Consider the following 12347-nt stretch of genomic DNA (forward strand, 5'->3'; position numbering starts at 1 on the left):
GCCCTTCTCCTCTTGTACTGGCACCGAAGGGATGTACCAGATTCTCCTGGCTCTTTTCTCCCTGAGTTTTTTCTTTTTTGAGGGCGACAGAAGCTCAGTTTCTGGTGTAATTTCTCTGGCCTGTGCCTTTTGGGAAAAGAGTATGTAGTGACTACTAAAACCCTGTGTCTTGGGGTAGAGGTCCCTTTGGAGATTGGTGGAGGTGGCTGGGCTCAGCACTGGGGGGAGAGTAATGTTACTGGACCATGGTGGGCCCCACGGGGGTGACGCTGCCGGCTTGCCGCTTGTGTATATTTTACCTGGACACGTCCCAGGTCCTCTCTGACCCTCCCCGACACCCCCTGTCTCCTCAGGAACACCAAGCGGACAGCTGAGGTGTGGATGGATGAATACAAGCAGTACTATTATGCTTCCCGGCCGTTCGCCCTGGAGAGACCCTTTGGAAAGTAAGTGTCCCTCCTGGTTTATTTGTGCAAAGCACCAAGAGCCCCAGCTCGCAGGCCTGCGTGCTCAGCTGGTCTCCTCAGCCCCCAGGCCCCTCCAGGGCCCAGGCTGGGGCTCTTCTCCCTTCGTGCGCCTCCTTGCTCCTGCCCAGTTCTGGCTGCAGGGCCTCGGACAGCTCTTGTGGGATGACCACCGGGCAGCCTGGGCCATCTACTCAGTGGCAGAGCTGTGCCTTGTGCAGTGGACTGGTGTTTCCAGCTTTTTATAGAAAGGTGGGGTGCTGGGGTAAGCAGCCCTGGTCCCTCCAGGTCGGAGTTCCTTCCTTCTCGTCCTCAGCTGCCCAAGCCTCAATCTTCTGCCTTCCTAGGAGGAACGGTACCATGCGATCTCCTCTAGAGCTGGACTCCAGCTTCACGGGGGTCGAAGAGGACAGAGAGAGAAATTATGGGCCAGATACCATTACATGAGATAGCCCATTAGTCCTCCGCAAACTGAGAAATGGGTATAATTACCCCTGTTTTACAGATGAGGAGACTGGGTCCTCTACAGGTTCAGGTACCTGCCCTGGATCACACCATTACAGGAGGGGGAGAAGGCTCAGATCACACCTGTCAGATTCCAAAACTCTGTGATATTGCATTCCCCAACCCAGGGTTGATTTGAGTAGAGAAAAATGGCAACTTCATTGATGTTATCATTCGTCTTTTGCGGGGGGCAGCCGGTGGCTTTTGTCATCTAATGTCCCTCAGTCACTCTAAGGCTGTTGACAGATGGGATTTTTGCAGCCAACTCTCCACAGGTCGAGCCCATCACTGCCCGGGAGGATTCAATCAGAGGTTGCTAAAGTGATTTGTATTTCTGAAACCATGAACCCACACTGTCTCCACTTCTACTCAGAGCCTCCCAAGGCGTTTATTCTGAGTCCTCAGCCAACTTCCGGTCTTTTGGCCACGTGGGTCCACCCCTCCTTTCTTCATTGCTCTCCCCTCTCCAACTTGGGTTCCACCTTCTTGCTTAAAGAGAATGCTTAAAAGATGTTGTCCTCAGATCTCTCGCTCTGTTGGGCATCTATCAACCCTCCCTGGGGAAGTTCTCTTAACCCTGGATGAACCCGACTTTGTACCGTTTCCTCCCCGGTTCATAGGCTGCTGAACGGTTCTGGGCCTGTCAGGTGGTGCTGCTGCCACTCCGTGGCCGTCAGGCACAGGGAGGCCCTTGGTGGACCTCTTGAGCCTGCCACCTTGCCTGGCCAGCGTTCTCCCTCAATCTCCATTTGTACCTCTTCCACTCTCCCCAGCTGCTGAGTCCACCCCACTCCTTTCACTCACAGAAGATGACACTTCTGTTTTGTAGATGAAACAGCACCAACTTCCCAAGACAGACGAACCTGTATCTGCACCATCCTTCTGTCTCTTTCATCTTGAAGGATAAGGTGTGCCTCCTGTTCTCCGGACACCCTCTTCTCCCCTGCATTCATTCATAAATGATCATTAATCGAGGTCCCACCGCCTGGATTCATCTCCTCCTGCCTGTCGGCTTCTCGCACTTTAATGTGCACACAGGTCTCCCGGAGATCTTGTTAAAGTGTGGATTTTGGTTCGGTAGGTCTGCAGGTCTGTAAGCCCCACGTGGTGCCGGGCTGCTGGTCTGAGGACCTCAGCTGAAGGAGCGAGGTTTCAGGGCGATGGGTGCCAAACTGTCTGTACATCGCAGTCACCTGGGGAGCTTCAAAAACTCTGCTGCCTCTACTCCACCCCCAGAGAGTGGATTTCCCCTGGGCTGTGGCCTGGGCTGTAGAATTTGTAAAAGAACCATGCCCCCACCATCAGGTGATTCTGATGCACAGACAGTGTGGGAGCCCCCGTTCTAGGGGACTTTGCCCTCTTTCACTCTCCCTGATCACCCATCTCTCTTCTCTATTGCATGGTCCCTGTTGGCATTTAAATTTATTCAGTATCTTACATAGTTTTTAAAAACAAAAAAGGAAGAGAAGGAAAGAAAACAAACTATAAGAACTCTCCCTCAGGGGCTTCCCTGGTGGCGCAGTGGTTGAGAGTCCGCCTGCCGATGCAGGGGACGCGGGTTCGTGCCCCGGTCCGGGAAGATCCCACATGACGCGGAGCGGCTGGGCCCGTGAGCCATGGCCGCTGAGCCTGCGCATCCGGAGCCTGTGCTCCGCAACGGGAGAGGCCACAACAGTGAGAGGCCCGCATACCGCCAAAAAAAAAAAAAAAAAAGAACTCTCCCTCAGTCCAGCCTTGCTCATCACCTACACCCAGTCTTCTGCTCCTTCAGAGCCAAGCTTCATGAAAGAGCTGCCTGCATCGCTGCCTGCTGCTCCCCTCCCCCTTCTCCTGACTGTGACCTGAGGCCGTGCCCCTATCGCCTGCGATCACTCCCACCTGGCCCACCCATGACTCCCTGGGACCCCTTACCTTTCTCTCTGTTACCCCATTGGTATGAGACTTCTCCCACCCAGCCCCCTTCAGGCACACTTCTGATCTCGGTTTCCAGACCTGCAGTCTTGGCTCTTGTCGCGGTGCAGGCTGCACCCTCTCAGCCCCCTTTGCAGGCTCAGGCTCCTCTCCCCACCCTCATATGTTGGTGTTCCCCGAGGATCTGTCATAAGCCCTCTTACTCCACATTTTCCCTGGCATCAACCACCACTGTGCTGCCGATACTCGCGTTTCCATCTCTGTCTTGCACCTTTCCTCTGAGCTCCATCCCTTATGTCCGAGTAGCAACTGGACATCTCTGCCTGGATGCCTCCCAGGCTCCTCCAACTCGACAAGTCCTAACTGAGCCCATCCTCTTCACTCCTAAACTTGCTCCTTACCCCAGATTCCCCATCTCAGTGAACGCTCTTCCTTGCATCCTGTTGCCAGACCAGAAGTCTGAGTGTCAACCTTGACTTTTCCCTCCCGCTCTCCTCCCACACCTAGACAATCACCAAGTCCCAGAGATCCTGCCTCACTCATGCACTGAACATCTGGGTTCTTGCAAATACTGAACATTTAGCCCTTTTCAAACAATGTCATTCCTGTCCTCATGTTGCTTGGAGTCTGGTGAGGAGTGGTGGTTAGTGCTGTTTAAGAAGTTCCAGTGCCGTGAGGGCGCCCGGTCCAGTCTTTGGGGTGGAAGGAGGCAAGGCTGGAGAGAGCGAGGCCAGTTCTATGTGGTCACCCAGGAGAGACAAGGTGTACATGGAACTCGGGTGGGTGCTGGTGGTGCAGTGGAGAGAATTAAACCTGTCCCTTCTCTCCGTTCGCACCCCACTTCCCTGCCAGCATTCATGAGCAGCACCTGGGTTTCTTCAGCTGCCTCCTAACTGCTCTCCCAGCTTTGCACATCAGATGCATTCACCACCAGTGAGATGCTCTTAAAGGGCTAACAGCGCCACATCGTTCTCTGCTTAGAACCCATCCATGGCATCCCATTGCCCTGAAAATGAAGTCCAAGCTCCTCCACAGCATTTCACAGGACCTTTTATGGTCTGCATCTTCATCTCTCCTCCCACCCACCTGCCCTCTCCCATTCCCCCACATACAGCCGTTCACACACACACATATTCTAACCTGCACCACTGTTCCTGCCAACAGACCCCTTCCCTCTCCATGTGCACTAATCTCTCTTTGCTATTCCCCTGGCACTACCAGGGGCCCCCACCTCACCCACTTTCTGGTTTGTCTGGACAACGTCCACTTTCCTTCCAGATACCAGCTTCCACATTACCACTCGACCACCACTGACCCGACAAGCATGGGGCCACCTCTGAAGTGCTCCCACCCCACATCCACGTCGGGCTGTGAGCACCCGGTTCGTTACCTGTCTCTCTCTTGCTCGAAAGTTCACCATCACGTCCCACGTTGGGCACAGTGCCTGGCGCGTACTAAGTACTCAGGAAATACGTGATGAACAAATACATGACCAAAGCCCAGAACCAGCTAACGAAGAGGATTCTTTGAGGCTGGGCTGGTTGAGGCAGGGCGTCGGGGGGATGGCAGTTCAACAGCAGAATCCAAAGAGAGATTTGTAAGTAGACCCAGAGCCCCGGCGGTGACTTATTAACAACACGCTGAATGTTCTCATAGCCTCGTTTTTAATGAAAAGTAAAAACACCCCCAAATTCTGTTTCCAAGTAAAGCACAAATCTTTGGTGTCATGACCGCTCCACTGTGAGATATTGCCAAGTGTTTCCATAGCTCTGTCTGGAGCTCTCAAAAGCTGTCTCGGTTATTTTCTCCAGCACCCTCCAGGGAGACGTGGGTGCAGAGCATGGACACGGTTTGTGCTGTACGCCTCCCAGCCTGGAGGGCTGGTACCTCCTGGGTCCATGTTGCTGGTACCCATCTCTGACACAGCTGTATTTTGTCTCTGTGTCTGCCCTCCCCCTTCGCCCCCAGTATTGAGAGCAGATTGAACCTGAGGAAGAACCTGCGGTGCCGGAGCTTCAAGTGGTACCTGGAGAACGTCTATCCGGAACTCAGGTATCCGCCCTGTGGTTTGAGCCTTTGCTAGCTGCAGGGAGAGACCCTCCGCTGACTCAGTCTGGAGAAGGGACCCCCTGTGGCCATCTGGATGAGGGCTTTTCAGTATATGGAGGTCTAAGGCCAGTTGGCTCCACTTATCCCTGAAAACAGAAAGAGAATTCTATTAATCAGTAGCATGAGGGATTGAGGTTAGCTGTAGCAGTATTTCTCAGTTGCTCAGATCAGAACTCTGGGGTGTGACCTCAGGGCATGGACTCACTGATTCCATTCCAGGCTCCAGTCTCCTGGGTTGTTCCCTGCTGCCTTGCTGCTAGCGGCCCCTCCCCCATCCCCAGGCCCCGAGCAGTGCAAGTCATTGCAACACAGCCGGGGCGAAATGCCCCTGCCATTCTCCAAACACTGCCCGACCTCTCCAACTGCTGCTGTTACTACTAATCCAAAGAGTAGTGGTTTCTCATCCCTCCCGTGGCTTTCCTCTAGAGTACCCAAGGACTCCTCCATCCAGAAGGGCAGCATCCGACAGAGGCAGAAGTGCCTAGAGTCTCAAAAGCAGAAAGACCAAGAGATCTCCAACCTCAAGTTAAGCCCCTGTGTCAAGACTGAAGACAAGGATGCAAAGTCCCAGGTAAGGTAACTGGCTGGGGATGCTTGAACGTGTGAATGGACTTGGCCTCTATTTCCTGCTTCTACATGAATCAGATGTCTCGTTATACCCGGCGCTTAACAGCAGAGCAAGAGAAGCACGATCCCCCTCACTCTGGGACTGGGTTCACTCCGCTTGGTTTCCAAATGCAGACTTTCTCTGAAAGACGCCTCACCGGGCAACTTAGCGCCTATAGGAATTAACCATTAAATTAGCAGGAGTTTAATGAGGATGTCATTGGTGTCCAAGCTGCTGGCAGTAGATGTGGGCTGATCAGGCAGGGTGGGCAGCACAGCTACCTCAAAAGTATGAGATGCAGACAGCAAAGCATCCTGCTGGGTGACACTGTCTCCAGGAAAAATGCCTGCTCTGTGAGTCTCCCCGCTGATTTAACCCTGACTTGCAGACAGTCACGACAGATGTGGTACAGCCTTCCCCATCATCCACCGCCCCCATCTCTGGGCAGGGCCATCGATCATCCCCTTTCTGCCTCAGCAGGCCTGTGGCTCCACCTCTGCTGTCTCCTGCTTCCCCCTGGTCTGGAGGGACCATCGTCGCCCCTTCTCGGAAAGGTTTCCTTGTGCCTTAGCTGTTTCATCAACACTGTGGGTCAGTGTACTCCCCTCTGAGAATAGAACTCTTCTAAAAAGTCACTGACAAATTCACAGCCTGTCTCAGCCTCTGTAGCACTTGGCCTGCTGGATGCATGAAAACACATCCATCTTATAGCTTCCCTCCTGGCTCTGGAGACACTGCATGATCCCGATTGTCCTGCAATCCTGTTCTTTCCACCCCCTTTTTTTTTTTTTTTTTGGCTGGCTCCTCTCCCCACTCTCATACACTTATGGTGAGTAACCACCCAAGTTCTCAGTTCACTGTTCTTTTCTCTGTAACTGGTTCCTTGGAGATTTTATCCGTGCTTCCAGCTTTGGCAACCTCCTCTGTTTTAGTTTTTTTGTTTTTACATCTTTATTGGAGTATAATTGCTTTACAATGGTGTGTTAGTTTCTGCTTTATAACAAAGTGAATCAGTTACACACATACACATGTTCCCATATCTCTTCCCTCTTGCATCTCCCTCCCTCCCACCCTCCCTATCCCACCCCTCCAGGCGGTCACAAAGCACCGAGCTGATCTCCCTGTGCTATGCGGCTGCTTCCCACTAGCTATTGGTTTTACATTTGGTAGTGTATATATGTCCATGCCACTCTCTCACTTTGTCACAGCTTACCCTTCCACCTCCCCACATCCTCAAGTCCATTCTCTAGTAGGTCTGTGTCTTTATTCCTGTCTTACCCCTAGGTTCTTCATGACATTTTTTTTTCTTAGATTCCATATATATGTGTTAGCATACGGTTACGGTATTTGTCTTTCTCTTTCTGACTTACTTCACTTACTTCACCTCTGACAGACTCTAGGTCCATCCACCCCACTACAAATAACTCAATTTCGTTTCTTTTTATGGCTGAGTAATATTGCATTGTATACATGTGCCACATCTTCTTTATCCATTCATCCGATGATGGACACTTCGGTTGTTTCCGTCTCCGGGCTATTGTAAATAGAGCTGCAATGAACATTTTGGTACATGACTCTTTTTCAATTATGGTTTTCTCAGGGTGTATGCCCAGTAGTGGGATTGCTGGGTCCTATGGTAGTTCTATTTGTAGTTTTTTAAGGAACCTCCATGCTGTTCTCCATAGTGGCTGTACCAATTCACATTCCCACCAGCAGTGCAAGAGTGTTCCCTTTTCTCCACACCCTCTCCAGCATTTATTGTTTGTAGATTTTTTGATGATGGCCATTCTGACTGGTGTGAGGTGATACCTCATTGTAGTTTTGATTTGCATTTCTCTAATGATTAATGATGTTGAGCATTCTTTCATGTGTTTGTTGGCGGTCTATATCTTCTTTGGAGAAATGTCTATTTAGGTCTTCTGCCCATTTTTGGATTGGGTTGTTTGTGTTTTTGTTATTGAGCTGCATGAGCTGCTTGTAAATTTTAGAGATTAATCCTTTGTCAGTTGCTTCATTTGCAAATATTTTCTCCCATTCTGAGGGTTGTCTTTTGGTTTTGTTTATGGTTTCCGTTGCTGTGCAAAAGCTTTGAAGTTTCATTAGGTCCTATTTGTTTATTTTTGTTTTTATTTCCATTTCGCTAGGAGGTGGGTCAAAAAGGATCTTGCTGTGATATATGTCATAGAGTGTTCTGCCTATGTTTTCCTCTAAGAGTTTGATAGTTTCTGGCCTTACCTTTAGGTCCATTTTGAGCTTATTTTTGTGTATGGTGTTAGGGAGTGTTCTAATCTCATACTTCTACATGTACCTGTCCAGTTTTCCCAGCACCACTTATTGAAGAGGCTGTCCTTTCTCCACTGTACATTCCTGCCTCCTTTATCAAATATAAGGTGACCATATGTGTGTGGGTTTATCTCTGGGCTTTCTATCCTGTTCCATTGATCTATATTTCTGTATTTGTCCCTTTACCATACTGTCTTTACTATACTACAAAGCTACAGTATAGTCTGAAGTCTGGGAGCCTGATTCCTCCAGCTCCGTTTTTCATTCTCAAGCTTGCTCTGGCTATTTGGGGTCTTTTGAGTTTCCATACAAATTGTGAATTTTTTTGTTCTAGTTCTGTGAAAAATGCCAGTGGTAGTTTGATAGGGATTGCATTGAATCTGTAGATTGCTTTGGGTAGTAGAGTCATTTTCACAATGTAGATTCTTCCAATCCAAGAACATGGTATATCTCTCCATCTATTTGTATCATCTTTAATTTGTTTCATCAGTGTCTTATAATTCTTTGCATACAGGTCTTTTGTCTCCTTAGGTAGGTTTATTCCTAGATATCTTATTCTTTTTGTTGCAATGGTAAATGGGAGTGTTTTCTTGATTTCACTTTCAGATTTTTCATCATTAGTGTATAGGAATGCCAGAGATTTCTGTGCATTAATTTTGTATCCTGCTACTTTACCAAATTCATTGACTAGCTCTAGTAGTTTTCTGGTAGCATCTTTAGGATTCTCTATGTATAATATCATGTCATCTGCAGACAGTGACAGCTTTACTTCTTTTCCGATTTGGATTCCTTTTATTTCCTTTTCTTCTCTGATTGCTGTGGCTAAAACTTCCAAAACTATGTTGAATAAGAGTGGTGAGAGTGGGCAACCTTGTCTTGTTTCTGATCTTAGTGGAAATGCTTTCAGTTTTTCACCATTGAGGATGGTGTTGGCTGTGGGTTTGTCATATATGGCCTTTATTATGTTGAGGAAAGTTCCCTCTGTGCCTACTTTCTGGAGGGTTTTTATCATAAATGGGTGTTGAATTTGGTCGAAAGCTTTCTCTGCATCTATTGAGATGACCATATGATTTTTCTCCTTCAATTTGTTAATATGGTGTATCACATTGATTGATTTGCGTATATTGATGAAATCTTGCATTCCTGGAATAAACCCCACTTAATCACGTTGTATGATCCTTTTAATGTGCTGTGGGATTCTGTTTGCTAGTATTTTGTTGAGGATTTTTGCATCTGTGTTCATCAGTGATATTGGCCTGTAGTTTTCTTTCTTGTGACATCCTTGTCTGGTTTTTGTATCAGGGTGATGGTGGCCTTGTAGAATGAGTTTGGGAGTGTTCCTCCCTCTGCTATATTTTGGAAGAGTTTGAGAAGGATAGGTGTTAGCTCTTCTCTAAATGTTTGATAGAATTCAGCTGTGAAGCCATCTGGTCCTGGGCTTTTGTTTGTTGGAAGATTTTTAATCACAGTTTCCATTTCAGTGCTTGTCATTGGTCTGTTCATATTTTCTGTTTCTTCCTGATTCAGTCTTGGCAGGTTGTGCATTTCTAAGAATTTGTCCGTTTCTTCGAGGTTGTCCGTTTTATTGGCATAGAGTTGCTTGTAGTAATCTCTCATGATCTTTTGTATTTCTGCAGTGTCAGTTGTTACTTCTCCTTTTTCATTTCTAATTCTATTCTTCTCCCTTTTTTTCTTGATGAGTCTGGCTAATGGTTTATCAATTTTGTTTATCTTCTCAAAGAACCAGCTTTTAGTTTTATTGATCTTTTCTATCATTTCCTTCATTTCTTTTTCATTTATTTCTGATCTGATCTTTATGATTTCTTTCCTTCGCTAACTTTGGTTTTCTTTTTGTTCTTCTTTCTCTAATTGCTTTAGGTGCAAAGTTAGGTTGTTTATTCGAGATGATTCCTGTTTCTTAAGGTAGGATTGTATTGCTATAAACTTCCCTCTTAGAACTGCTTTTGCTGCATCCCATAGGTTTTGGGTAGTTGTGTCTCCTTTGTCATTTGTTTCTAGGTATTTTTTTTATTTCCTCTTTGATTTCTTCAGTGATCACTTCGTTATTAAGTAGTGTATTGTTTAGCCTCCATGTGTTTGTATTTTTTACAGATCTTTTTCTGTAATTGATATCTAGTCTCATAGCATTGTGGTTGGAAAAGATACTTGATACAATTTCAATGTTCTTAAATTTACCGAGGCTTGATTTGTGACCCAAGATATGATCTATCCTGGAGAATGTTCCATGAGCACTAGAGAAAAATGTGTATTCTGTTGTGTTTGGATGGAATGTCCTATAAATATCAATTAAGTCCATCTTGTTTAATGTATCATTTAAAGCTTGTGTTTCCTTATTTATTTTCATTTTGGATGATCTGTCTATTTGTGAAAGTGGGGTGTTAAAGTCCCCTACTATGAATGTGTTGCTGTATATTTCCCCTTTTATGGCTGTTAGTATTTGCCTTATATATTGAGGTGCTCCTATGTTGGGTGCATAAATATTTACAATTGTTATATCTTCTTCTTGGATCAATCCCTTAATCATTATGTAGTGTCCTTCTTTGTCTCTTCTAATAGTCTTTATTTTCAAGTCTATTTTATCTGATATGAGAATTGCTACTCCAGCTTTCTTTTGGTTTCCATTTGCATGGAATATCTTTTTCCATCCCCTCACTTTCAGTCTGTATGTGTCTCTAGGTCTGAAGTGGGTCTCTTGTAGACAGCATATATATGGGTCTTGGTTTTGTATCCATTCAGCCAATATGTCTTTTGGTGGGAGCATTTAGTCCATTTACATTTAAGGTAATTATCAATATGTATGTCCTATTCCCATTTTCTTAATTGTTTTGGGTTCGTTATTGTAGATCTTTTCCTTCTCTCGTGTTTCTTGCCTAGAGAAGTTCCTTTAGCAGTTGTTGTAGAGCTGGTTTGGTAGTGCTGAACTCTGTCAGCTTTTGCTTGTCTGTAAAGATTTTAATGTCTCCATCAAATCTGAATGAGATCCTTGCTGGGTAGAGTAATCTTGGTTGCAGGTTTTTCTCCTTCATCACTTTAAATATGTCCTGCCAGTCCCTTCTGGCTTGCAGAGTTTCTGCTGCAAGATCAGCTGTTAACCTTATGGGGATTCCCTTGTGTGTTATTTGTTGTTTTTCCCTTGCTGCTTTTAATATGTTTTCTTTGTATTTAATTTTTGACAGTTTGATTAATATGTGTCTTGGCGTATTTCTCCTTGGATTTATCCTGTGTGGGACTCTCTGTGCTTCCTGGACTTGATTAACTATTTCCTTTCCCATATTAGGGAAGTTTTCAACTATAATCTCTTCAAATATTTTCTCAGTCCCTTTCTTTTTCTCTTCTTCTTCTGGAACTCCTATAATTCAGATGTTGGTGCATTTAATGTTGTCCCAGAGGTCTCTGAGACTGTCCTCAGTTCTTTTCATTCTTTTTTCTTTATTCTGCTCTGCAGTAGTTATTTCCACTATTTTATCTTCCAGGTCACTTATCCGTTCTTCTGCCTCAGTTACTCTGCTGTTGATCCCTTCTAAAGTATTTTTAATTTCATTTATTGTGTTGTTCATTGTTGCTTGTTTCATCTTTAGTTCTTCTGGGTCCTTGTTAAATGTTTCTTGTATTTTCTCCATTCTATTTCCAAGATGTTGGATCATCTTTACTATCATTTTCTGAATTCTTTTTCAGGTAGACTGCCTATTTCCTCTTCATTTGTTAGGTCTGGTGGGTTTTTATCTTGCTCCTTCATCTGCTGTGTGTTTTTCTGTCTTCTCATTTGCTTATCTTACTGTGTTTGGGGTCTCCTTTTTGCAGGCTGCAGATTCATAGTTCTTGTTGTTTTTGGTGTCTGTCCCCAGAGGCTAAGGTTGGTTTAGAGGGTTGTGTAGGCTTCCTGGTGGAGGGGACTAGTGCCTGTGTTCTGGAGGATGAGGCTGGATCTTGTCTTTCTGGTGGGCGGGTCCACATCTGGTGGTGTGTTTTGGGGTGTCTGTGGCCTTATTATGATTTTAGGCAGCCTCCCTGCTAATGGGTGGGGTTGTGTTCCTGTCTTCCTAGTTGTTTGGCATAGGGTGTCCTGCACTGTAGCTTGCTGGTCGTTGAGTGAAGCTGGGTGTTGGTGTTGAGATGGAGACCTCTGGGAGATTTTCGCCTTTGATATTACGTGGAGCTGGGAGGTCTGTTGTGGACCAGTGTCCTGAAGTTGGCTCTCCCACCTCAGAGGCACAGCACTGACTCCTGGCTGCAGCACCAAGAGCCTTTCATCCACACGGGTCAGAATAAAAGGGAGAAAAAGTAGAAAGAAAGAAACAGGATAAAAGAAAATAAAATAAGATAAAATAAAATAAAGTTATTAAAATAAAAAATAATTATTAAGAAAACAAATTTTTGAAAAGTAAAAAAAAACCGGATGGATAGAACCCTAGGACAAATGGTGAAAGCAAAGCTATACAGACAAAATC

General features: G+C 46.1%; 1 protein-coding gene across 4 annotated transcripts in view; it reads left to right on the plus strand.

The window, feature by feature from the left end:
• The window catches only part of GALNT14 (polypeptide N-acetylgalactosaminyltransferase 14), a 223771-nt gene that overhangs the window by 198764 nt on the left and 12660 nt on the right, over positions 1-12347 (plus strand). For 3 of the 4 annotated variants that reach the window (XM_067703335.1, XM_067703336.1, XM_067703337.1), the window contains 3 exons: positions 354-446; positions 4848-4931; positions 5415-5559. In XM_067703335.1, coding sequence (XP_067559436.1) covers positions 354-446; positions 4848-4931; positions 5415-5559 — 322 coding nt within the window. The remainder of the gene's footprint in view (positions 1-353; positions 447-4847; positions 4932-5414; positions 5560-12347) is intronic. The other variant, XM_067703338.1, reaches the window with a different exon arrangement.

This window comes from Pseudorca crassidens, chromosome 14, assembly GCF_039906515.1.
Source record: "Pseudorca crassidens isolate mPseCra1 chromosome 14, mPseCra1.hap1, whole genome shotgun sequence".
Taxonomy (NCBI): Eukaryota; Metazoa; Chordata; class Mammalia; order Artiodactyla; family Delphinidae; genus Pseudorca; species Pseudorca crassidens.